Raw genomic sequence first — 23,861 nt, 5'->3', positions numbered from 1 at the left:
CTTATCAAATAAAAGAAAATAAATGTACACAGTTCAGTTCAGGTCCATGGGATTGTTAGCAGCCAAATGCAAATAAGTGGGAATCTGCAGAAAAAGTCTGCAGAGGGCGATCGTGGTGGAAATGCTTTATAGTTGAATCAAGGTGTTTTCCTCTCTTAAGGACATGGTTGTCATTTATTGTGAGACAGAGCTAGTGATTGGCCACGGTGCCCCTCCCTGGTATTGTGGTGGCTTCAAATGCACTTACTTAGTCCAAGCACAGAAACGTCAATAGCCACATCCATAATCACATAGAAGACCTATTCAGGTAGCTTTTCAGCAAACCGGTCAGTTGCAAAGCTGCATGGCATGAGGAGTAAAGGTCTGTTGCTGCTAAGAATGGAGAAGTTTGATTCAGTAAATGTTTAAAGCTGAATCTATCGGATTCACACTTCCCCCAAATGATATGTGAACTAAAATTGCTGGCCGTGTGTGTGTGTGTGTGTGTGTGTGTATTATTGAAAAGTGTTCAGTTTTAAAGAAATAAAGTGGTGCAAAGGAAAAAAAGGAGAAAGCTAGCCTTAGAAATTTGCATGTACCTGGATTTTGTGGTATAGTTCTCCAGATGAACAATGTTTATCAAAATGTATATATTATGGGAACGGCATAATATATAATAATGATGTTGTTGTTAGTGAAAATAACATCCCAAGTGCATTATATTAGGGTAAATGGCTTGCAAAAATGTACATTAGTCAAAGCTGTGTATTAAAATGTGCTTATTAGAAATTTGCACTAAAATGCTGATGAAGGGGTAATAAACTTGGGAGACATCTATATTGCAACAGTGCTCTTAATCAGCTTTAAGATCTCAGTTCTTTCATTGATGATAGCTTGGGCCTGGCACAAGGACAAACAACCTTTTCTGATTAGAAGCCATTTCTTGAAGGGAAGTTCCATTTAGGTATCTTTCAAGGCATTTAACAGAAATCTAATTTCAATATCCTGAGCCCTGCTTGGCATTCACACAAAGTAGCATGGAAGAAAATAGGGGATTTTCTTGAGGTGCTGTCCTGTCCTGTTGTGTAGCTTTCTGTCTTTCTGGTGAACGGAGGTAAACTTTAATTGAACTAGTTTTTAATGATTAACCAGAAAACCTTAAGCAAACAAAACCTTTATCCTGTTCCTTTTCCAAGACCATTGTGCCCATCAAATCATGTACTGAACCAATAATTTCCTAATAGAAAAAATTCTAAGAAGCTCGGCATTGTAAACTCTTTGGGCTTAATTTGTGCCAAGACTCAGTCCCAGCATGAGCATTTCCCTCAACACTGAGCAGTTGTATTTTATTTCATTTAGATTTGTATCTCTTCCAGCTCTACAATCCTATGATTTTGTGATTAGAAATTTCAGATAAGTTATATTCACCAGGCAAGATAGAAGAGTCTATAAGAGCACCGTGGAGACAAGAGTTTGCTTCAAAATGTTGGCACATTCACCTGCCTTAAACATCTATTTGATATCTTTTTGCTGGATTACTGTCACCCTCTGGAACTGGAAAAAGCATTCTCAGCATCGCGTCAGAGAGGAACGTGGGGGCATAGGAGAGCGGGAGCCACAATAACTTTGCATCCCATCCAACTCCATAGCGCGTCCTTGGGTACTTGGCGGTCAAGGCGTGCTCCATACACTTTGTGACCTTAGAAACATCAGGATCACACAGCCTTCTCATGGATATCCTTTGCAGCCTTAAATCTGCTAGGAAGATAAAAGACCCCATCAAATCAAGTGAAAATCCAGATTTTTAAAGCTAAGGGAACAGAGATCAAAACACAACTGTAGTTCTAAAGCAGCGATGCAAACACTTTTTACCCCACTAGTCATGCTGTGCATAAAACTCAGCAACTCCTAATTCATTCAACAGCAGTCAGGTCTGCTTAAAATACAGCGTGAAACCCCATTACCTGCAGCTAACACAATTTCTTGAGTCATCTGTGCATCTGTTTTTCTAAATGTGTCCCATGGGGTGTCTTGCTGTGCCAGTCTTGTCCTAGAGGTACCATTGTGAAGTTGCATTTTGCCAGTTTCTGTTCGTAGTAGCACATTACAGTTTGGACAAGATGGGAGGACTTTCAGCACTGAAGATGCTGATTCAGTAAGACTCTGCTCAGCAGCTTATTAGATCTTGCCTGCCTCACAATTCACCAAGATTATTTTACACTCAGAAGGTGCCCTTCCGTTTCCCTTGTCAATGCAATCCAGTTTAAGAGACGGCATATACATATAGCAATATATTTTGGATGCGACCTGTAATGTTTGACTAACAGGATCTATAAGACCTCCCTAGATCCTGTGAAAGCTAAGTTGAAGAGCATAGGTAAAGTTATGGCAGGTGAAGTTATTTGCCTACCTAGTTGTGTATCATCTAATTGACTCTCCAAGGTCTCAGGAAGAGATCCTACCTACTGCCTGCTACCTGGTCCTTGTAATTGGCGATGCCAAGGATTAAACCCAGGGCCTCTGGTATGCAAAGCTATGCACTACCACTGAGCTATGGGTTGGTCCTCCAAATAATAATCCCCCATGGTCACTTTTCTCTGCCTTCATGGAGTGTGATCTTTTGAAAACACATGTATCTCTCAATGCATTTGATCAACAGCATTCCAACTCGGGAAACGGTTCAGGCCCCCTCCCACCCCACCCCATACCTCCCTATCGAAACTGAAGCTCTTTCCCATCACAGTCAACAAAATGATTTGAAGCTGGAAATATAACGCCAAGTAATCCTTGCAGAAATCATCACATAATTGGAATAAAATGCAGGCATTCAAACCATCCCAAATTTTTGTGCTGGACATTTGCACTTACAGTCAAGGAAGTATTTCTCCCCGTATGAGTCTCTGGCCTCTGGAGTCAGCTGGTTCCACAGTCTTTGTAGGTCTCTCTCAATGTCCCCTATATTAGTTACTCCTGTCTTAAAGAATCCTGGCTCGATAATGCTCACCTTTACTCCGAAATGATGCATATCCCTCCTAAGAGAAAAAATTTAAAAACTCGTCAGTTTGTGGTGGGTTTTCCAATCCAATTAATGGTGCAATCTTAAGGCTGTGGGGCAGGTGAAACTGAAGAGGATGCACGTGGCATATGCAATGTCCTGCTGGATGTTAATAAAAGAATGGTAAAAGTTAGGCCACATGAGTCTTATTTGTTTGCTTATGGTTCCCTTCCCATTGGAATAAATGGGATCAAGCTATACCAGGCAGAGATTAAGATCACCTGCTGCTACCCAAGATCCTCTTAGCCAGAGATGTGGAGGATTGAACATGGGACCTTATGCATGTCAAGCAGACAATGCTGGTGTGTGGCTTCTCACCCAGAATGGGGTCCTGTAGGTGGAAGCTGTGCCTGCATATTACCTCCTGCAAATCCAAGATTGTGCCACCCTTACAGGAAGCAAATGCTCCTGACTTAGCTTTTTCCACGCTGTAGCCCTGATGCATCCTCTTCCACAGTAATCCTACAACTGGCTATTATAAATAGTTGTTGTGACAAATGAGTTTTGGCCTTCCTGTCTTCTTTTCCACGTGAACCCACAATTATACTTTTCAGTCAGTTCAAACCTGAGTTGCAGGCAGTCACAGATGTGATTGAACTTTCTGACAGTAAGAACTGTTGGACAGTGGAGCAGACTCCTTCAGGAGGTGGTGAACCCTCTTTCCATTGGAGGTTTTTAAGCAGAGGTTGGGTGTCCCGGGTGCTTTAGTTGAGATGCCTGCATTTCAGGGGGTTGAACTCGATGATCCTTGGGATCCCTTCTACAACTCTATTGTTCAGTTTCTGTTAATTGATTCTCATGGGAAACTTGCAGATTCTGGCTTCACACAATTAACTCAAGGCAGTGTCAATTTACTCTTGGCAGAAAGCCAAGGTCTGCTTGACCTAGAAACTACTTACTCTGATTGGTTAATGACCAGCACTCAACTCTGTTATCTAGGATTGCTAGCACAGTTTGGTGTTAGGTGTGTTAGGAGAAGGAGTTAGAAGTGCTGTGTATGGTTATGAGAGAGAGAGAGAAAGAAAGGATTTATTTTGCTTTGTTTTGTATGCAGAAACTCTGCTGGTTTTATTTTTCCTTTTAATAAATCCTGTAAATAGTTATTCTGAGTCTAGCTGACTAGTCATTACCGCCGCAACTAGCTTCCTCGCTGTGCAGGAAAACTCTGCTACGTTTGGGCTAAAGCCAATAGGGCTATGCCTGACACTTCAAAGTTCCATGAGGTTATGGGCATTGTGCTGCCAGCCTGAGTTGTGGTGGTGTCAGCATCAACGGTGTTGGTTCCAGTAGTTCCAGAAGTTATTGTTCCTGTTGGTGCAGCAGATGGACACTGGCTGGTTCCTGACTGTGGTGAGCTGGTGACGCAGTGGACACAAGGACAACAGCTGCAGCGTGTGAGTGCTGGGTGCTGTGGTTCCTGTTTTCTCTCTCGGTGGTCGTGAGTAGCTGGTTCCGGGTTCCAGGGACATCGCTCTCAAGATGGCCTCACAACCAGTTCAGATGGTTTTTGAGCGTCTGAATGACTCCAATTACTTGCTGTGGTCGGAACGCATGCAGGCAGTGCTGCAGAGGGATCGTCTCTGGCAAGTGGTGAGTAAATTTCCTGCGAAGCCTGATGATGAAGACCTCGATAAAGACCAAAGAGCAAGGGCCACAATTGTCTTGGGGCTGGAAGATTCCCAGTTGCCGTATGTGAGGGGAATCAAGACAGCTAGAGGTGTGTGGCAAGCACTTAAAGAACTCCATGTGCGTGAGACAGCGGTTTCCAAGCTGTTCATTCGCAAGGCATTGTACAAGGCAATGTTACAGCCTGGGGTTACAATGCAGGAACACCTACACAGTTTACAGTTAAAGTTCGCTGCGCTACAGGAAAGAGACTGTGCGTTAGACCAGCAGGAGAAGGTGGCTATTATTTTGAGTTCTCTCCCGGAAAGCTGGGATAATTTAGTTTTGTCTCTAGAAGGCATACAGGAGCGTGATTTATCAGTCAGTTACGTTACTGGGCGTTTGATTGAAGAATGGCAGAAGAGGCAAGAAAGGTCGTTGGCTGCAGAGGCTTCTACAGGTGGACGTTTTGGAAGGAGTTCTCATGCCGTGCCAGAGGTGAAGCAAAAGCAGCGTACTGGTGAGGAGTCAGCGTTTGCTGTTAGGCGTTGTTTCCGATGTGGGTCTTCAGCGCATCTAAAACGACAATGTCCGGAGTTGGTCAAGTCTCAGTTGCCGGTGCAGGAGCAGAGACGAGATCAGCAGCAGCAGCGTAAAAAGAAATTCTTCAAACAAAAACAGTCGGCTCAGCTGGTGACCGCCGAGGTCAAGATTGCTGATGAGAAACAAGCTGTCTGGGTGGTCGATTCGGGAGCGTCTCGGCACATCGTAAATTCAGATGAATTGTTTGTTTCCAAGAACTCAGCACAGCGCAGCCAGGTGGCTCTAGCAGACGGAAGTACTTCCGAAGTGATTTCGGGGGGTGCAGTTTTTGTTCCTTGTCTTCGTGAATGCCTGCAAAATGTACTTTGTGTGCCATCATTAAGGAGCAATCTGATGTCTGTAGATTGTTTGCTAAAAGCTGGGTTTAAAGTGTATTTTGAAGGAGACAGTTGCATTATTAAGAAGGCTGGTGAGATTTTAGGCACTGCTAAGTCAGAGGGAGGCTTGTTTTGGCTTAAAGCAGGATCTCAAGTTGCAGCAGTAGTCAGTAAATCTCAGCCTGCAGTGAATAACAAAGCTATACATGACAACTGTGTGCACTTATTGCATAGGAAAATGGGGCATGCTTGCTGGAAAAGTGTACTAAAAATGTCTGAATTGGCTGATGGGGGTAATTTAAAGAGTTGTAACAAGTACCTTGATTGTAATGTCTGTAAAAAGGTTAAAACCCACAGAGTCTCTTACCCCAGAAGTGACAGAGTTAGTGAATCACCGCTACAGCTGGTTCACATGGACGTAATTGGTCCATTTGCTGTAAGCAGGGGTGGAGCGCGCTTTTCACTAACAATTGTGGATGACGCCACGCGTTACTCTTGGGTTTTTCCCATGAAGAATAAGGGTGACGTGTTCACTAAGTTTAAAGGCTGGGTGGCATCTGTGGAAAGATTTCTGTCCATTAAACTCAGAAGGGTTCAGACGGACAGAGGTGGCGAATTTATGTCAAATGCCTTTAGAGATTGGTTACAAAAGCGTGGCATTGGGCATAGAAAAACAAACGTTTTTTCCCCAGAGGAGAATGGCGTTGCAGAGCGAAAAAACAGATCTTTACAAGATATGATGTTTGCCATGCTTGATGATGCTGATTTGCCCATGTCTTATTGGGGGGAGAGTATGCTCACCGCGTGTTATCTCCAAAATAGGCTCTTTCATCAAACAATAGGTACAACCCCGTACTTTAAATTGTTTCAGAAAAAACCTAAAATTGACCATTTGCATGTGTTTGGATCAAAAGCCTGGGTATTAATTCCGAAACAAATGAGAAAGAAGGGAGATCCTAAGACCAAACAGTTAGTGTTTGTGGGTTACCAGGAGCTGGGAAAAGGTTTCCGCTTTGCTGAAGGGACAAATGGCATTGTGATCTCCAGGAATTCCAGTTTTTGTGAACATAGTGGCTGGGAGAGACTACATGCCAATACTGAGGTTTGGTTTGAACCTTCCCAGGAGCTCCATGACTCTGAAGGTAGACACAGAGAATCAGAGTCTGAGGGGGAGGAAAGTTCAGATAAGAGCTCTCAAGAAAGTGGAGTTAGCCAGAGACCAGTTGCTAAGCAGCAAAAGAGAGGTCGTAGTTCTGAGGAGGAAAGTGGGTCAGAAGAAAAATTTTCTCCCAGAAGATCTAAAAGACAAAACAAAGGAGTGCCTCCGGTGCGTTTTTCTCCAGATACTGCAAATGTGTTTAGTGTAATTGCAGAACCCAAGAGTTTTCAGGAGGTGTTAAAGTTACCAAAAGAGGAGGCAGAGCTCTGGAAACAGGCAATGGAGGAAGAGATGTCCTCTCTGAATGAGCACAAGGTTTTTACACCAGTAGCAGCGCCTGAGGGGGCAAAGATTGTAGGCTGCAGGTGGGTGTACAAACTTAAACCTCTGGTGACAGGAAAGTACAAATACAAAGCTCGTTTAGTGGCTCAAGGATATTCTCAGAGGCCTGGAAAAGATTATGATGAAACTTTTTCCCCTACTGCTAAGGGGGACAGTGTAAGGCTGATTTTAACGCTTGGAGCAAAGAGAAAACTCCTGTTAAACCATTTTGATATCCAGACTGCATATTTACATGCATCAATATCAGAAGACCTGTATCTAGCCGAACCGCCTGGTTATGAGACAGGTTCCAATAGAGTGTTAAAATTAAACAAAGCTCTATATGGTCTCAAACAGGCTGCAAGATCTTGGAACAAATGTTTCCATGAGGCCTTAGTGTCATTTGGTTTCAAGCAGAGTACAGCTGACAATTGTGTTTATGTACGTGGTACAGGCAGTGATCAAGAGTTTTGTCTGATTTATGTAGATGATGTATTGTATGCCTGTAAAACAGATAAACAAACTAAAAGGTTTGCCAAGCAATTGTCCAGTAAGTTCAAAGTGAAAGACTTAGGCCCGGTTAGGACATATCTAGGGTTGGAAGTGTGCTGGGCCCAAGATGGCAGCTGCCTAATTAGTCAGCAGAACAAAGTTAAACAACTACTGACTACATACAGGATGCAGGATTGCAAAGGGGCCTATGGATCCAGGTTTCATAAAAACACTTCACATAGATGAGAGTCCTGAATTTGAACATCCTGATGTATATCACTCTGTAATTGGAAGTTTATTGTATCTAGCACAGTGGTCCAGACCTGATATTAGCTACGCAGTAGGCATATTAAGTAGATTGGTCTCAAAACCCACACTAAATGCCTGGAAAGGGGTAAAACAAGTTCTGAGATACCTCAAACAGACAATTGGCTATATGTTACAATTAAATTCTTCCGAGGACGAAATGTTGAGTTGCTACTGTGATAGTGACTGGGGAAATTTGCCAGATAGAAAATCTGTCACAGGATTAGTTATAATGTTCGGTGGAGCTTTAATCAGCTGGCGGTCACGCAAGCAAGACGTTGTAAGTGTGTCATCAACGGAATCAGAGTACGCCGCATTGAGTGACTTGTGCAACGAGGTGATTTATTTCAAGCATTTGTTAGCAGATTTAAATGTAAATTGTGGAGAACCAGTACAAGTTTACATTGATAATCAAGCTTGTATAACCTTAAGTAAAACAGAGGGTTTCAAATCACGTTCCAAACATATCTCTGTAAAATACCAAAATGTACGTTGCTGTGTACAAGACAATATAATCACATGTACTTATGTATCAAGTGAAGAAAATGTAGCAGATGTATTAACTAAACCATTGGCAAAGATAAAGAACAAGCAAATGTGCAAGGGTTTAGGTTTGCTGGAAAAATAATCTCCTACATAGGTGTTTTTTGATGTTAATTGTCCAGCAGAATCTGTGAGGGGGTGTTCAGTTTCTGTTAATTGATTCTCATGGGAAACTTGCAGATTCTGGCTTCACACAATTAACTCAAGGCAGTGTCAATTTACTCTTGGCAGAAAGCCAAGGTCTGCTTGACCTAGAAACTACTTACTCTGATTGGTTAATGACCAGCACTCAACTCTGTTATCTAGGATTGCTAGCACAGTTTGGTGTGAGGTGTGTTAGGAGAAGGAGTTAGAAGTGCTGTGTATGGTTATGAGAGAGAGAGAGAAAGAAAGGATTTATTTTGCTTTGATTTGTATGCAGAAACTCTGCTGGTTTTATTTTTCCTTTTAATAAATCCTGTAAATAGTTATTCTGAGTCTAGCTGACTAGTCATTACCGCCGCAACTAGCTTCCTCGCTGTGCAGGAAAACTCTGCTACGTTTGGGCTAAAGCCAATAGGGCTATGCCTGACACTTCAAAGTTCCATGATCTATGATCACAGAGACAGTAGTAATCTACCATCTGTCACCCACAAGTCCACGGCAACTCACCGCAAAGTGTCAGAGAATGCCTCCACTCCCCATTTCGACACACAATAGCCACCCCCTAGAAATGCCAGGCGACCCAGAACACTTGACACGTTGACAATCCTTCCTTTATTTTTTTTCAGGAGGGGGAGGAGCTTCAAGGTAATCCCAATCAGCCCCATTAGATTGACATCCAGGGTTTTGTAGAAATCATCCAGCTGCATCCAGTCGGTGGGGGCCATGGGTATGGATCTCCCAGCGTTATTTACCAAGCCATACAGTCCTGTTTGAGTATTTTAGGAATAATAATTAAAAAAAAATGTGAAGAAGCATGGAAAGGATATCAGAGAATGAGCTGGTAATGTGGGTTTGGAGACTTGTCCTGACCTCAGATTGTTACACTATATATCTATATATGAAAAATTTCTGGCTGTAATTTGTTACACTATGTATTCTTACACTAGCAGAAGTAAATGATATCACATGAACAATACTTTTATCTTGACATTTTGCACTGTGTATAATTGTGTTTTAAAAACTGAAATGAATCTAAAATGCATATACCTAGGGAATTCTGGAGCCCAGGTGCCTCAAATCAGGCTTAATGTTCGAGAAATAGCGTATGTCATTTAAACCCCACAGACGTTGTAGACCATCTGGACAAGTTTTGAGCAAACCATTCTGAATGGATGCTCAATTCAGGTTGCCTCGAGGTGCCCCCTGTCTTTTGAAAGCAAGGCTGTGTTCTATAGGCTGCTTACCTACACCCTCAGTTTCTGCCCGCACAAACTCCACAGCCTTGTCAATACTGCCAGGGTCCGTTAGATCAAGCTCCACAGTTTGCAATGACAAGGAAGTGTTGGCTAGTAGCTCCTGGCTCCCTTCCTTTGAGAGACACGCAGCAATGATGCGGAATCCTTTCTGGTCGAGGTACTTAGCCAGGGCATGGCCAAAGCCACTGTCGCATCCAGTGATGACAATATACTTCCCCCTCAGTCCTTCCACTTTTAGGCAGTCTCTGATGAACCAGCACACCACGATGGAAAGGATGACAGCCATCATCCCTATCTGTCCGCCATCTGAAACAACATCAGGACAGCAGTGTGTGGACCTATCTGCCACAAGTGCTCACCATTCCTGTCAACTTGGGCACTTCACAGAGGCTTTTGTTTCCCGTTCCAGTTTCATTGAATCTTCCCGTCAGTATAAGTTGGCAGCTAGAGACTTCTGGCACAACCTGAATAGTATCCAAGAGTAACATGCTTTGGAGGAGCAGATTCCTCCACAGCAGTTTCTCAATAGTTCTCTGCTGCTTTCAAGATGGCATCTGCTCTATATTGGCCACTAACTCCCATCTGAAAAACCCTTCAACGTGAAAAAAGGGAGCTCAGTTAGCAGTTGGGGCAGTGCCCATTGTGGTGAACATTCATTAGTATTCAAGGCAATGATGAACACAGGATAGTGAAGGGGGAGGGGAGGGGAGTTTGATGGCTCTCAAGTGATGTGGAGGACTGTGTTCTTTCTGTTACTTCCCACAATGCCATTCTGCAATGGAAACAGATCGCAACCCTGAGCTAACCGCAAACTTTGGGCTCTTTTTGGTGAGTATAATGACCCCTCTGCTTTGTGTTTTGTATGCTGATACTGGTGCTGACAATCTATAGTCTGATCTATCAGAGACCAGATTTAGCATGGTGTGAGAGTGCCTTTCTTTCTCTCTTTCTCTTTCTTTCTTGACTGCCTTTCATTAGCCTGACCATTGTAACAAAAATGTGTCACAGTGTTTATTCAGCAAGTGATGCCAAGGAAGTTTTCTATCTGCACATCTTTGTATATGAAGCATGCAAAACACATGTTTGCTTGGGCAAATGAATGCTCTTAATTGTGAGGCAATGTAATGATGATATCTTGGCATGTTGTTAGAGTTACACAGGGAAGTTGTAAGCAATAAAGTCAGCAAATATAGCCAGAAACATTTACAGCAATGCTATTTCTCTAAAATAAATTGGTGCCGGAACTCACCATGAATGCCTCCCTTATTCTTTTATAATGGCAATGGCGCCCACCTGAGAGGGGCCGGAACTGAGTTCCGGCTGAAAAAATGCCCTGATTTACAGTAATTATTTAAACCCTCCCAAGGTGTCATACAATTAAAATACAGTACAGTACAAAAACAATTAAAAATTAAGAGCCGGTAGAAATAAATTACAAACATTCACCCTAAAAAAATACAAAGACACAGCACACAAACCATCAGCAGAACAAAACTCAAGAAGAAAGAGGCAGAAATATGTGGTGCTTCCCTAAACACTTGATGTCAGAAGTGAGGAAAACCACATTCTGAGTGGCAGATGCTAGTGCTAAGTGGGGCCAGAAAAAAGCTTTACCTCAAAGCGATACCCACATTGATACTTTTGTAGAAATGCTTGATAAATTCTTTAAGGAACACCACAGGTATCTCCGCTTACCCTCCCACCAGGAAATTCTTATGCTTATGTTCACATGGGGTGTCATCAGCATAGGATACTAGTAAGGCACTGCAATTGAGTACCTATGGATCTATCTCCATGAGCCTTTTATCTCTTAAATCTCTGTCAGATAGAAAACTAGTTATAACCAGCAGGCTCAAGGAGAGCACCAATTACAGCAGCCACATGAAATGCAGGCCAAAGATAAAGGGGAATTTAAATCAGGACTGCCCATTTCATGACCCACTGAGCCAGACATAGTTCACCCAGCAGCTGTTGACGGTGGTATACCAGGTCATTGACAACCTCTCTATGCCACCCCAGGCAGGATCCCCATTATCAAGCTTTTGGTAGAATTAGCTTGCTGGGTCATCAACTGAGCAGACCTGCTTTAAGTGATGGGGGAGGGAGCTCAGGCAGAATCATTAAGGCACATCCATAATTGTTTTGGTAAGGATTTCAGCCCTATGTGCACTTACTTGTGAGTAGGTCCCACTGGACTGAGGATTGTTCCCTTGAAAGAGCAAGACACCGAGCCTAAATACACTTACTTTAGGAATCACCAATGAACAAATCTCAGGGCCTGGTCTGACGATATCTGAGGCCACCACTTTCCTGAGATGACTATCTAAGAAAGACATTGACATTGCCTTGGGTTCCATGGTAGAAGAGAGTCTGGATATTAATGTAACAGCAGCAGCAACAACATCAATAAATTAAATAAAATGAAGATCACCATCATCATCTATACAATACTCATAGAGTGGGACCTATTTTTGATTATTCAGCCTATATATGATAGTCACCTGTCAATACACTGACTGCGATATCTTCTGAACGATTTTGCCAAGGCGTTGGTTTTATTCCGTGACTTGTACTTACACTCTGCAGAGATGTCTCTCCAGCTCATTGCAGGGTCAGAACACTCAATTCTCGGGTTTTATGCTGGTTTCAGAATGGATGGTAGTTGGGATTTCAACTCATGAGGCTTCTCAGTAGCATCTGCACAATTACATCTTTCTGGCAGTCTAAACGAATATACAAGTATTACACTGTGATTTTCTTGCAGGCATTTACTGGCACTACTCAGGTCCTTGAGACGGTGGATATCTTAATGCCAGTGACCGCAGCTGACCCTTTCACTCAGGCTTAGCCTGATTTATATCCTTAATGCATGCTTCTCCCACCTCAGCTGCCAACAGAAGGAGTGCCAATTCAAATTAGAATAACTTTTTGAAATCTGAAAGCTGCCCCCTGCTCATTTGTGTGCAGATCTCCTCCCTGTACTGTTCAAAGAATAAATAGATTAAGAAATGATTTGAGGGACTTGCCATCTTGTGGGTGTTAACTGCACAGCATCCCCAATAAACTATTTCATTCATTATCTGGCAGGCAGGTTTTTGGACTTGAATAGTAGAACCTGGCTACATATTTGAAAATTTGAGAAACAGCACGTGTAGGGAGGGTATCATTACTTCTCTCTTTCTCTTTGGTGATCACTCATAGCCGAGTAAGATTGTCTTCCATAAGCACTGTTTTAACAACGAGTCCATAAGTGACTGTGGAGGCCAATTCTGGATCCACACATCCTTCCACAGTGGGGACATTGGTTCGCGGGCGGGAGTTGATTACGGTGTGGATTTGCCAAGCGTGCCTTCCTCTTAGCATGTTTCTCCCTTGCATTCTGAGTTCGAGTGTCTTCAAAGTCCGTGACACCTTTGGTAAAGGCCGTTCTCCAACTGGAGCGCTTGCAGGCCAGTGTTTCCCAGTTGTCGGTGTTTATACTACTTTTTTTTAGATTTGCCTTCAGACAGTCTTTAAACCTCTTTTGTTGACCACCAGCATTACGCTTTCCATTTTTAAGTTCGGAATAGAGTACAGTGGTACCTCGGGTTAAGAACTTAATTTGTTCTGGAGGTCCATTCTTTTTTTTCTTTTTTTAATAATTTTTATTAACCGGCCAATCAAATCAAATCAAATCACATCACATAAATTCCGAATTACAAAGCTGAATTTTAAATTTTGTTGAGGGGACCCATATTTCAAGATCCGAAGGGGGATTCTGATCATCTTCTTGCTACTGCGTTAATGTCCAAATCAGTCCAAACGAAGTTCATAATTCTATCCAGTCTTATCTTGCTGTTTCCACATCACATCTTGTTCATATATTCTCTCTTTTTTCTTTATGATCTCTTCTGATAGTCTCCTTAAGCCGATAAACACCAATAATATTCCTGTGTGAATTTTTCCATTCTTCCAATCCTCAAATCGAGATGGTTTCCATATATCATCGCCTTCATAGATAACATCGCTCTTTCCATCATTAATTACAGAACTGTCGTTCTTAAGTCCCTCTGAGGAGTTTCACCCACAATATAAAAACAGCTCTATTTCTCTATTTCTCCTCCCAGACTTAAGTCCTCCGACAGAACTTCCCAATATGGCGACGGTATTTTTAACTGCATCATTCCAAAGCCCTTATACATTCCACGCTCTTCTTAAAACATGCTTTGGTCCTTAAAATGACATTTCTGACTTGTGAGGGGGGGGGATTCTTGTTTAATCACATAAAGGAAAGAAAGGAAAGTTTTTTCCCCCTCCCCCATCAGTCCCTTTGCCATACCGAGTCTTGGCGTATCTTCTCATGATTTATACTTGTTCCTCCGACTCGTCTTGTTTTATCAGAGATCTCTTCTGTTAGCAGTCTTTACTCCCCCTCCTTCCTTGAAATATGTGCATTCGCTTCATCCAAATTGTTTCTTTTGAAGTTCTTGCAGCTAGTGGCGCGGATCAGAGACAGCGTCCAGGAGCGCTGAAATCCCACAGCATTGTGCCTAGTGCCCCCATCCCCACAAATTCGGGGGTGGTATAGGGCACAGCAGGCAAGGGCAGTCCCCCCCCCAATCCTGGGGGGGTAGGGAGGCTATTTACTCCCATCACAGCCTCCAAATTACCTCGTGTGGGTCGGAGAGATGTTATTGTCAGCCATCTTCTGATGCGCCCCTAGTGGCCCCATCTGGAGGTCCATTCTTAACCTGAAACCGTTCTTAACCTGAAGCACCACTTTAGCTAATGGGGCCTCCCACTGCCGCTGCGCCGCTGCTGCGCGATTTCTGTTCTCATCCTGAAGCAAAGTTCTTAAGCCGAGGTACTATTTCTGGGTTAGCGGAGTCTGTCACCTGAAGCGCCTGTAACCTGGAGCATCTGTAACCTGAGGTACCACTGTAGTTGCTTTGGAAGACGATAATCAGGCATCCGCACAACATTTATTATAGCCATGGCACCAACGGCAATTTGAAATTCTGAGACAAACTCTTGATCTGATGTGAAGCTCTGGATCAGAGTGGAGAATGAGTATGGGGAAAGCTAGTTTTATTGAGTGTGTTGGGCTCTGAAATGACCAAGCAAGTATGTCTGCCTCTCTTTGAGGAAGAGGGGGAAATTGCTCCACCAGACAAGCAGAAATGCTCACACTGATAAGGAGATCTCATTAGTGTGACGCTGAATTCTTCCCATGGTGATTTACTTGTTATGCAGTAAATATGCATATTTATCCTATCAAGTTGCTTTGTTCCCTTTTGCAGCAAAAAATAAAATAAAAATAAATTAATTTTAAAAAAAAAATAAATTGAGTGAGAGTTTTGAACCAAATGGATAGTCAAAGTGATTCATTCATTTCAGCAGCTAAATCTAAGAGCAACCTCAGGAAGTTTCGGAGTTCATTTTAATTTTGTTTGTCTTTTAAACAGATAGTATATTTAGCTATGTCGTGTCTGTGCTAGTAGGCATCTTACTGCTTTTGCAATGGTTTATAGCTACTAGCAATACAGATTTATGAATGACTTCATTTGTTAGTCAAAAGAAAACTTCCAAAACAGAATCACATCTCACCTGTGCCTGAGATAACACTCTGGCTTCTTCAGAGATCGAAAGAAAACTCAACGGAACTGAAATGACTGAAGCAATAATGGAAATTGCTTAAGCAGAGTGTGGGCTGGTGTCGCAACATTTATTCAGCAAGAACGAAAAGTCTGTCAGCTTCTTATCTATAGCAGGGATTGTGACTCTCCAGATGTTGTGGACTACAACTCCCATCAGCACCAAAATAGTCAATGGTCAGGTGTGATGAGAGCCGTTGTCTAACAAAATCTGGACGGTCACATCTTTCCAGCGCTATAGAAAGCAGTTCTCGAAAAGTCAGCATTTCTCAATGATTCTGTAAGTCCTATCTGATTTTGGAACTCTGTCTACAGCTCCTGGAATATCTGTGAATAACACATTAAAATATTTACCTCAGGAACATTCTTACCTATGAATTTTAACATGGAAACACAAGACACTTGACAATCAAAGATATTGTGCATGTGCAGGGCTGCTAAATGGTTTAGGCTGTAATTAGTTTCAGATGAAAGATACAATTGTAGCATGAAAGATTTGCTATGCATACTGCAAACATATATTCTATGGGCCTCGAAAGTTTTTTGTACCTTTTCATGAGCCCCTCATATAATGAATGAGAGATTTATTATATAAACATACTCAATGCTGTGGGGAATGACTAAAATTAGTGTTTAGTTACACTGCACTTTCTGTTTTGCCTTCTTATCACTGGTAGTCAAGTTTGGGTCACACCCATGAAGATTGGATCTTGAATTCATAGAATTGGCTCACATAATCAGTTGACTAGATCTTATACTCATTTATGCTCCGCCACATAGGAATGTGACTCACCTACTGCTTGGTCTCTTGTGAGGTGTCATCTTATGGCGAAGAAATAGGTGTGTGATTTCTGTGGAACTCCCAAAGTGCTTCTGAACAGTGAAGTGGTTGGATAATTTAAGACTCTGAACAGAATGACCTTATGGAGGCCCACCTCTTTTGATGGGAATGTGTGCTAATGCATACAGCTTCAACTATCAAGGCTGCCATATTTTGAAGAGCAAAATAGAGGACACATTTGCCGACTTCTACTTTTAGCTATGTGTCGCTATGACGACTCTCATTTTACATACTCCTGAAAAAGAGGACGTGCCCTGGAAAAAGAGGACATATGGCAAGCCTACATAAGGAGACTCTTTTGACCAGCTGTGGGGAGACTTTGCCCCTCTAGATGTCTCAGAACTACAACTGCCATCATCCCAGGCCATTTGCCATACTTGCTGGGGCTGATGGGAGTTGTAGTTCAGCAACATCTGGAGGGCCAAAGGTTTCCCATACCTGCTCTTTTTTTTATAAGATGCCCTTATTTCATAATGTGGTAATAATGATGCTCAGCTGAGTGGGGCCTGGACTTTTGCCTCAAAGTCCACAACAGCACCTCTGTTTCTGGGCATAGGATATTCCCAGCGACTGGGATTCAGAGGCATAATATATCTGAGAGTAGAAGCAGCTGTTGATAACCATGTCCTCTGTCTATAAGAATTTATCATCTTTACTCAGAATAAAGAATTAGACATCTCTTGAAAACAAACAGTTCTTCACTGATTCTTTGGCTATGAACACATCACAGCTTTAAAGCACATATCCATAGTTTGTTACGGGTGCTGGGAATTATAGCTATTTGTGAGGTAAACTACAGTTCCCATGATTCTATGAGTGTACTTTTAAAAATATAGTGTGTTTTCAGCCTTCATTGTACAGATGAACAAACATCACTAATTTGCAGTCATTAATGAAAGATAATGTCCTTTTATTCAACATTTAATTCCAGAAAGACAGTCAGGGGAAAGAACCTCTGTCTGTCTGTCTGTCTGTCTCTCTTGAGACCTACATTCCCTCAGGGATAATCCATCAAAAGCCTCATGCTAATACAGTAGTACCTCGGGTTAAGAACTTAATTCGTTCCGGAGGTCCGTTCTTAACCTAAAACTGTTCTTAACCCGAGGTACCACTTTAGCTAATGGGGCCTCCCGCTGCTACTGCATGATTTCTGTTCTCATCCTGAAGCAAAGTTCTTAATCCGAGGTACTATTTCTGGGTTAGTGGAGTCTGTAACCTGAAGCATCTGTAACCTGAAGTACCACTGTAGTGGCACAGTCAGGCTGATAATGCATAGAACCAGTGACAAAAGTGTTCTGGATTAACTAATCTAGAATAAAGGCTGCCCTGTTTTGATTTTCACCATGGCTACACCAGATTAGACTTTCCAGTCCTATGGAGGTCGCCAGAAAAGTAAGCACCGCAAAATTTTATGGGGTTACTTTAAAAAAAATGCAACTTTTATACTGAATCATCATGTAAATAGATCTATGTGGTATAACCAAGGATTTTTTCAGCCAGGACTCACTAGAACCCAGTTCCAGCACCTCTCAGATGGGCGCCATTACCATTCTAAGAGAATGAGGGAGGTGTTCATGGTGAGTTCCAGCTAGACTTGACATATGTCTGGAAAATTCCTGACGTCCCGATTTTTGGGTATAAAAATGGTGTTGGGGGGAATTTTGCTGAAACAGAAAAATGTCAGGGAAAACCCGTATGTATGGAAAAAGCAGTGGAAACAGCTCCAAAAGCTTAAAATCACAATGGGGGGGAGTTTCCCCTTAACAATTTGGGTTTGTTCCCCAAAAAAGTTCAACAATTTTGTGGGTGTCAACAATTTTACTTTTTGAGATATAGCAACCCTAGTTCTGATAACTCCTTTTCTAGAAAGACAGCACTGGGCAGTACAAACAAACTTTTTTAAACCACTGAGATAACGTAGTCAAATCTGGATCTAGGAGCACATGAAGTTGCTGATCTGTTCCTTTAGTGGGAACGCATCCTCATCCCGAACAGGCAACTGGCACGTCTCTCATCTACAGCAGTTCCATCTTGAAAGGATTGAAACTCTGTTTATTGGCCCGCATCCAGCCCTCTGTTTCATCCAGTGCTTACATAGCCACACCTGACTCAGATATTATCGAGAAATGAAGCTGGGCGTCGTCAGCATAGTGATTGGCACCTTGTCCCGAAACTGCTAATGACTGCTCTCACTGGCTTTACATAGATGTAAACAACAACAACAACCCCAAGAGCCATGCTGGATCAGGCCAAGTCCAGCATCCTGTACTCTCAGTAACCAAGTGTTAAGTTGTGGGTGAACATATCAGATGACACAGCGATTCTTCAAACAGCTCTTGTTTATTCACAGGCCAGAACAGAACTGAGCTGAAGGTCTCAGTCAGCCTGCTTATATAGAGCTCCAGTACAACGTTACTGTAGCAACTTTCTAAAACTATCCAATCACTGAACGTCACTTTCGATCCTTCATTTGCATAACTATCTACAGTATCCCCCTGCTGGCCCAGGGTGAGAACTTCAGTACATAACACCAACCACTTGCTTATTGGAAGGCCACTAGCAGGGCCTGAGTGCAGCAGCACTGAGAATTTGGGGAGAGTTTGGTACTCAGTGGCACCTCATACTGCAAATACCAGGGGGCCAGGGAGCTCTCCCTCGGTGCTATTCTCTGGACATGATACTCTAGGTAGGACCAGAACCACTTTAAAACAGTGCCCCCAATATCCACCCCACTGTACTGACTCAGAATTGATGGCATGATTGATGGTGTCCAAAGCCACCAAGAGCCCAAGATGCAGCAGCAACAAGGTCCCATTTCCCCTGTCTCTTTGTCTCTGTCTCTTGATAGAGACCAAGATTGATTCAGTTCTGAAACTGATTGGAATAGCTCCAGATAATAAGTCTTCTCCAAGAATGCATGCATAAAAAAACCATTTTTAAAAAAAATAAATCAATGAAAGATAAATAGAAAATGAACAGGACGGGGGGGATGGAACTGATGGGATGGAAGAATTGGGTAGCTTTGGAAGGTGCTGGTGGCGGGGGAAGGGTGCCATGTAAAGTGAAGCTCGAGTCACATGTGACCCTTTATAACAGGTTGCCAGTCTGTGTTATGCACACTTAAACCTGGAAGAAAAACCCCTTGAATGCAGTGAAGTTACTTCCCAGTAGAGATGCGTAGGATGGCGATCCTGGGGTTTAAATTTCTGAGCATAATTATTTTTTTTAGGAAGCTTCCTTAATTCAAGGCAGTGCCAGATTCAATGCTCAGATACATGCAAATTACTTCCATCCAGGGCAGTGTGAGGTCTGGGCAGTTCTCCTGTCCTATCAGACAAGGGGTTGTTATTATCAGAACTGATAGAACATAAAACCTGAAGGAGCGTCTCCACCCCTGTCCTTCAGCCTGAACACTGCAGTCCAGCTTTGAGGGCCTTCTGGCAGTTCCCTCACTACGAGAAGAGAAGTTACAGGGAACTAGGCACAGGGCCTTCTCAGTAGTGGCGCCCACCCTGTGGAATGCCCTCCCATCAGATGTCAAGGAGACAAACAACTATACAACTTTCAGAAGACATCTGAAGGCAGCCCTTTATCAGGAAGTTTTTAAAGTTTGCCATTTTATTATGTTTTTATATGTATTGTGAGCTGCCCAGAGTGACTGGGGCAACCCAGCCAGATGGGTGGGGTATAATAAATTTATTATTATTATTATATGTGAGGAGGGATGTCTGAAATCAGGTACTTGTTTCCTTTGTATGTTCTTCAACAAGTTTTCAGTGTTGTCAGAATAGCAGAGCTTAGTGGTGATTTGCCCATGGGGAGATAACAGGCTAATGTTATTACACAACAGGATCACTAGTTACTGACTGGAGTTTTTCAAAAGAGGAAATGTGTGTTTGGTCATTAATCTCTAGCTCCTTTTTAAAGACTGTTTGTCTTGCCTTATACAACCCAAAACACCACCAAAGGCAGACAGATGGACTAGAGTTCTTTACTCTGTGGGCAGCATAACACGTTGCAAATGGGAGGCTTGTAAGTTACTTATTAACTGTGAAAAAGGACACTTGCTTTATTTTCACCAGCCTGAGCAATTGAGCTAAGCCTTAGGTTTGCTTGAAAGACACTATTATTCTGAAGCCTAGTAAAAAGGTAAAGGTAAAGGTACCCCTGCCCGTATGGGCCAGTCTTGCCAGACTCTAGGGTTGTGCGCTCATCTCACTCTAGAGGCCGGGAGCCAGCGCTGTCCGCAGACACTTCCAAGTCACGTGGCCAGCGTGACAAGCTGCATCTGGCGAGCCAGCGCAGCACACGGAACGCCGTTTACCTTCCCGCTGGTAAGCGGTCCCTATTTATCTACTTGCACCCGGGGGTGCTTTCGAACTGATAGGTTGGCAGGCACTGGGACCGAATGGCGGAAGCGCACCCCGCCGCAGGGATTCGAACCGCCGACCATACGATCGGCAAGTCCTAGGCGCTGAGGTTTTACCCACAGCGCCACCCGCGTCCCTAGTATCAGATGCTTAAAATGATTTCTAGCAAAGGTAATAATAAGTAGGATCGGCCCTGGGCATTTTGGCACCTGAGGCAAACCACAAAATGGAATCCCTCCTTGCCAGGGAAGAAGGGGTGAGTGAAGATCTACATCAGGAACAAGGGGGAAATAAAGATCTACATTGGAATTTGATGCCCTTGCAGATCCTGCTGCCTGAGGCGATCTCCTCACCTTGCCTCATAGGTGGGCTGCCCCTGATAATAAGGCTATATAGGTTCTAAACATGATTTCCTGAAGGTAGACATGAGATCTCCAACTTTGGGGCTAAACCAAAAGTGATCAGGCTTTCAGGTCACCATTAAAAGGTCATGAAAACAACCAGTGGCGAGTAAGTTCATGGGGCCATCCCATGATTATATTACACACCCTGGAACTTGTAGTTCCATCAGCCCAAGGACTTATTTGACATGACAAGTGACTGGCCTTGATTCTCAAAATAGATCAAAAGGAAGTTTATATTAACTGGAAATTCTGTTATTCCACAAGAAACCATTGCATATCAGTATTATAGAAACATATGGACTACTTTAAGGCTTTATTTTAGAGAGCAAATTAAACCACTATTTATATTGGCCTGTTTTGGGATTATCCTCTCCATTTATTTATGCAAAGGGGTTACACCAAGTGTGCTGATACCTCCCCACTTCTGTGGGGATGGTACTGTTTTGGCCATATAAGGACAAGCACATAGAACGGACTTCACTATTAGTATATATAGGATGATTCCTCAGGAAGAAAGGTATGTTTATTTAAACAGCGCTGAACAGTTAAGAATCACAAGCTTTTTGCATGTAAACCCACCAAAGGCTTTCATGAATGACAGAGGAAGCAAGCAAACACAATTGCCCATTGAATGGAAAGTGCAAAAGGGAAAAGAAAAACATAGCTTCAGTGGTTTTGCCATGCCTAAACTGAGGTAGAAATATTAACAAGACACAAAAGCAAAATTTCATAGAGCCCACTCCAAAATCCATTAGTCTGTAACCCTACTCAGAGTAAACACATTGAAATTAATAGAAATGGCTAACTTGGGTCCATTTATTTCAGTGGGTCTACTCTATTTAGGACTAACATTGGATAAACCTATTGCACTTCAGGCACATTACTCTGATAGTCTTCAAGTATTTATTTTATGAATGCCCTTATGTCCATTGGAAGGAACAATTATAAACATGGCAAGCTAGCATACCTTATACTATTGTGTGGGACATGTATGTTGCTTCTAACAAAACATTACCAATATTTACAATGTACAAATAACGTAATATTGAAATACAGAACAGTATAGTTTGTAACACACAATAAATTAATGACTTCTGCATGGAAAAAACAATAATACAATACATATGATAATTCTCCGAGATGCACTAAAATGGCTACTTTAGCTTTAACAGACTCTAAAAATTAGACTGGACAGATGTTTTTATACTGGCTGCTATTTGAGGAGCTTTCCTCAAACAACTGAAAGTTGTCCACTCACATCGCCGTTCTGAATTTACTCTACCTTGCAAGCTCTCCTAATGCAACACTAATAATCTGTTTCAAATGTGAACACACAGAGCTTTTCGTGTTCTACAGTCGTGATCACAGATGTGTGGACTGGGGTACTACTGGCCTTAGAAGAATACAACAGGATATGTTGCTCACCCCTCCTAAATACACACACACACACACACACACACACACACACACGAAAGTATAATTATTACAAAGCAATTGGAGTGAGGATGCAGTTGCTGTTAGAATTCCTGCTCCGTGATTGCAGTCATAGGATTGTTGTCTATCACATGACAGTGGATGTTTTGACTCCACAGAGTAAGAAGTGATAGAGACAGGATGTTTGTGTTACTGTGTTTCATGAAATGGGACTATTGTCCTTTGTTTTTTATCTTTGCTGTCTGGTGCTAGAGAGAGAGGGATCCATGTTGCAGTGCTCTGTGTGTGTTTATATGTAAATAAAGTAGATTAGCCAAAATGCTGAGTTGCTGAGGTCTGTTACGCAAGCTGCAAAGACTCAGCGGCTCCCTAAGTGTGCCGATGTCGCTGTGATGTTCGGGCTGAAGAAAGCTTTTGAAGCTCCCGAACGAACGACCAGGAGGGAGAGAACATACCAGTCGGGCATGTGACTCCACCAGGGTCCTACTCAAGCGTAGGACGAGCTCCTGACAGTTACACCCCACCCAGCTGCCCACCCACTTACCCAGATTTTGGATCAAAGCTGGAGGAGGAGGATTCACCTGTCTCAGGACTCTGTCCTTCTCTGGAATATCTAGCACCAAGTGGTGACCTTCACCACTTGAAGAGAAACCTTCCTCATGTTTGAGAACTGCTGAGATCTCAGCGCAGTTCACAATATAAAAACACACGATAAAACACAAAATGCATCATAGAAACAAGAACAACCAGCCCCCCCCCAAAAAAAACCAATAACCCCCTCCCTGCAAGGTAAACCACCCACAGGTAAATTTTATAAGCCACACAAAGAACTGGTTTGCAGATTGGAATTCAGCCCCATGGTCCTCTTTTCCCCCCACTGGAAAGTCGAAGACAACTGAAAGTGTGTGCCTGACTGCTTGCCATGCAGCAGAATCATTATGTCTCCTACTGCTCAACACTTATAAACCCTTGGATGAACCATCTACAAGGTAAAGGTAAAGGTAAAGGGACCCCTGACCATTAGGTCCAGTCGTGGCCGACTCTGGGGTTGCGGTGCTCATCTCGCTTTATTGGCCAAGGGAGCCAGCGTACAGCTTCCAGGTCATGTGGCCAGCATGACTAAGCCACTTCTGGCGAACCAGAGCAACGCACGGAAATGCTGTTTACCTTCCCGCTGGAGTGGTACCTATTTATCTACTTGCACAGTGCTTTCGAACTGCTAGGTTGGCAGGAGCAGGGACTGAGCAACGGGAGCTCACCCCATCGTGGGGATTTGAACCGCCGACCTTCTGATCGGCAATTCCTAGGCTCTGTGGTTTAACCCACAGCATCACCCACGTCCCTATCTACAAGGTCAAAAATGCTAACTAGAAGGTGATATTTAGCAAGTGCTCGTTCT

The 23,861-nt window shown here is 42.9% G+C and overlaps 2 protein-coding genes across 3 annotated transcripts in view; one reads left to right on the top strand and one right to left on the bottom strand.

Moving 5' to 3' along the window:
- Positions 1-1,345: 1,345 nt before the first annotated feature.
- LOC308458052 (retinol dehydrogenase 5-like) lies at positions 1,346-12,762 on the bottom strand. Of its 2 annotated transcripts, none has more exons than XM_080972642.1 (5): positions 12,358-12,762; positions 9,769-10,086; positions 9,032-9,290; positions 2,848-3,011; positions 1,346-1,737 (listed from the first exon to the last, which is right to left on the bottom strand). In XM_080972642.1, the coding sequence occupies exons 1-5, from the start codon at positions 12,383-12,385 to the stop codon at positions 1,484-1,486; spliced, it is 1,023 nt and encodes a 340-aa protein (XP_080828768.1). In that variant the 5' UTR covers positions 12,386-12,762; the 3' UTR covers positions 1,346-1,483. The 2 variants fall into 2 exon arrangements, with proteins under 2 accessions (XP_080828768.1, XP_080828769.1); XM_080972643.1 differs by having other exon boundaries at positions 1,346-1,734.
- The window catches only part of ABCB11 (ATP binding cassette subfamily B member 11), an 80,171-nt gene continuing 66,431 nt past the window's right edge, over positions 10,122-23,861 (top strand). Inside the window, exon 1 of the mRNA XM_081023368.1 lies at positions 10,122-10,612. The gene's annotated coding sequence lies outside the window, so the exon portion shown is untranslated. The remainder of the gene's footprint in view (positions 10,613-23,861) is intronic.

The sequence above is a fragment of the Podarcis pityusensis genome (genome assembly GCF_964106645.2).
Source record: "Podarcis pityusensis genome assembly, chromosome: 1".
Classification (NCBI taxonomy): Eukaryota; Metazoa; Chordata; class Lepidosauria; order Squamata; family Lacertidae; genus Podarcis; species Podarcis pityusensis.
The sequence above is the reverse complement of the archived record's forward strand: the minus strand, read 5'-3'. Positions and strand labels throughout refer to the sequence as shown.

Coding starts and splice junctions, on each gene's coding strand:
- LOC308458052 (XM_080972642.1), bottom strand. CDS start 12,385: ATGAGCTGGAGAGACATCTCTGCAGAGT. Junction 9,291..9,768: donor GGCAGAAACTGAGGGTGTAG/GTAAGCAGCCTA, acceptor ATACTCAAACAG/GACTGTATGGCTTGGTAAAT. Junction 3,012..9,031: donor GCATTCTCTGACACTTTGCG/GTGAGTTGCCGT, acceptor TTTTTCTCTTAG/GAGGGATATGCATCATTTCG.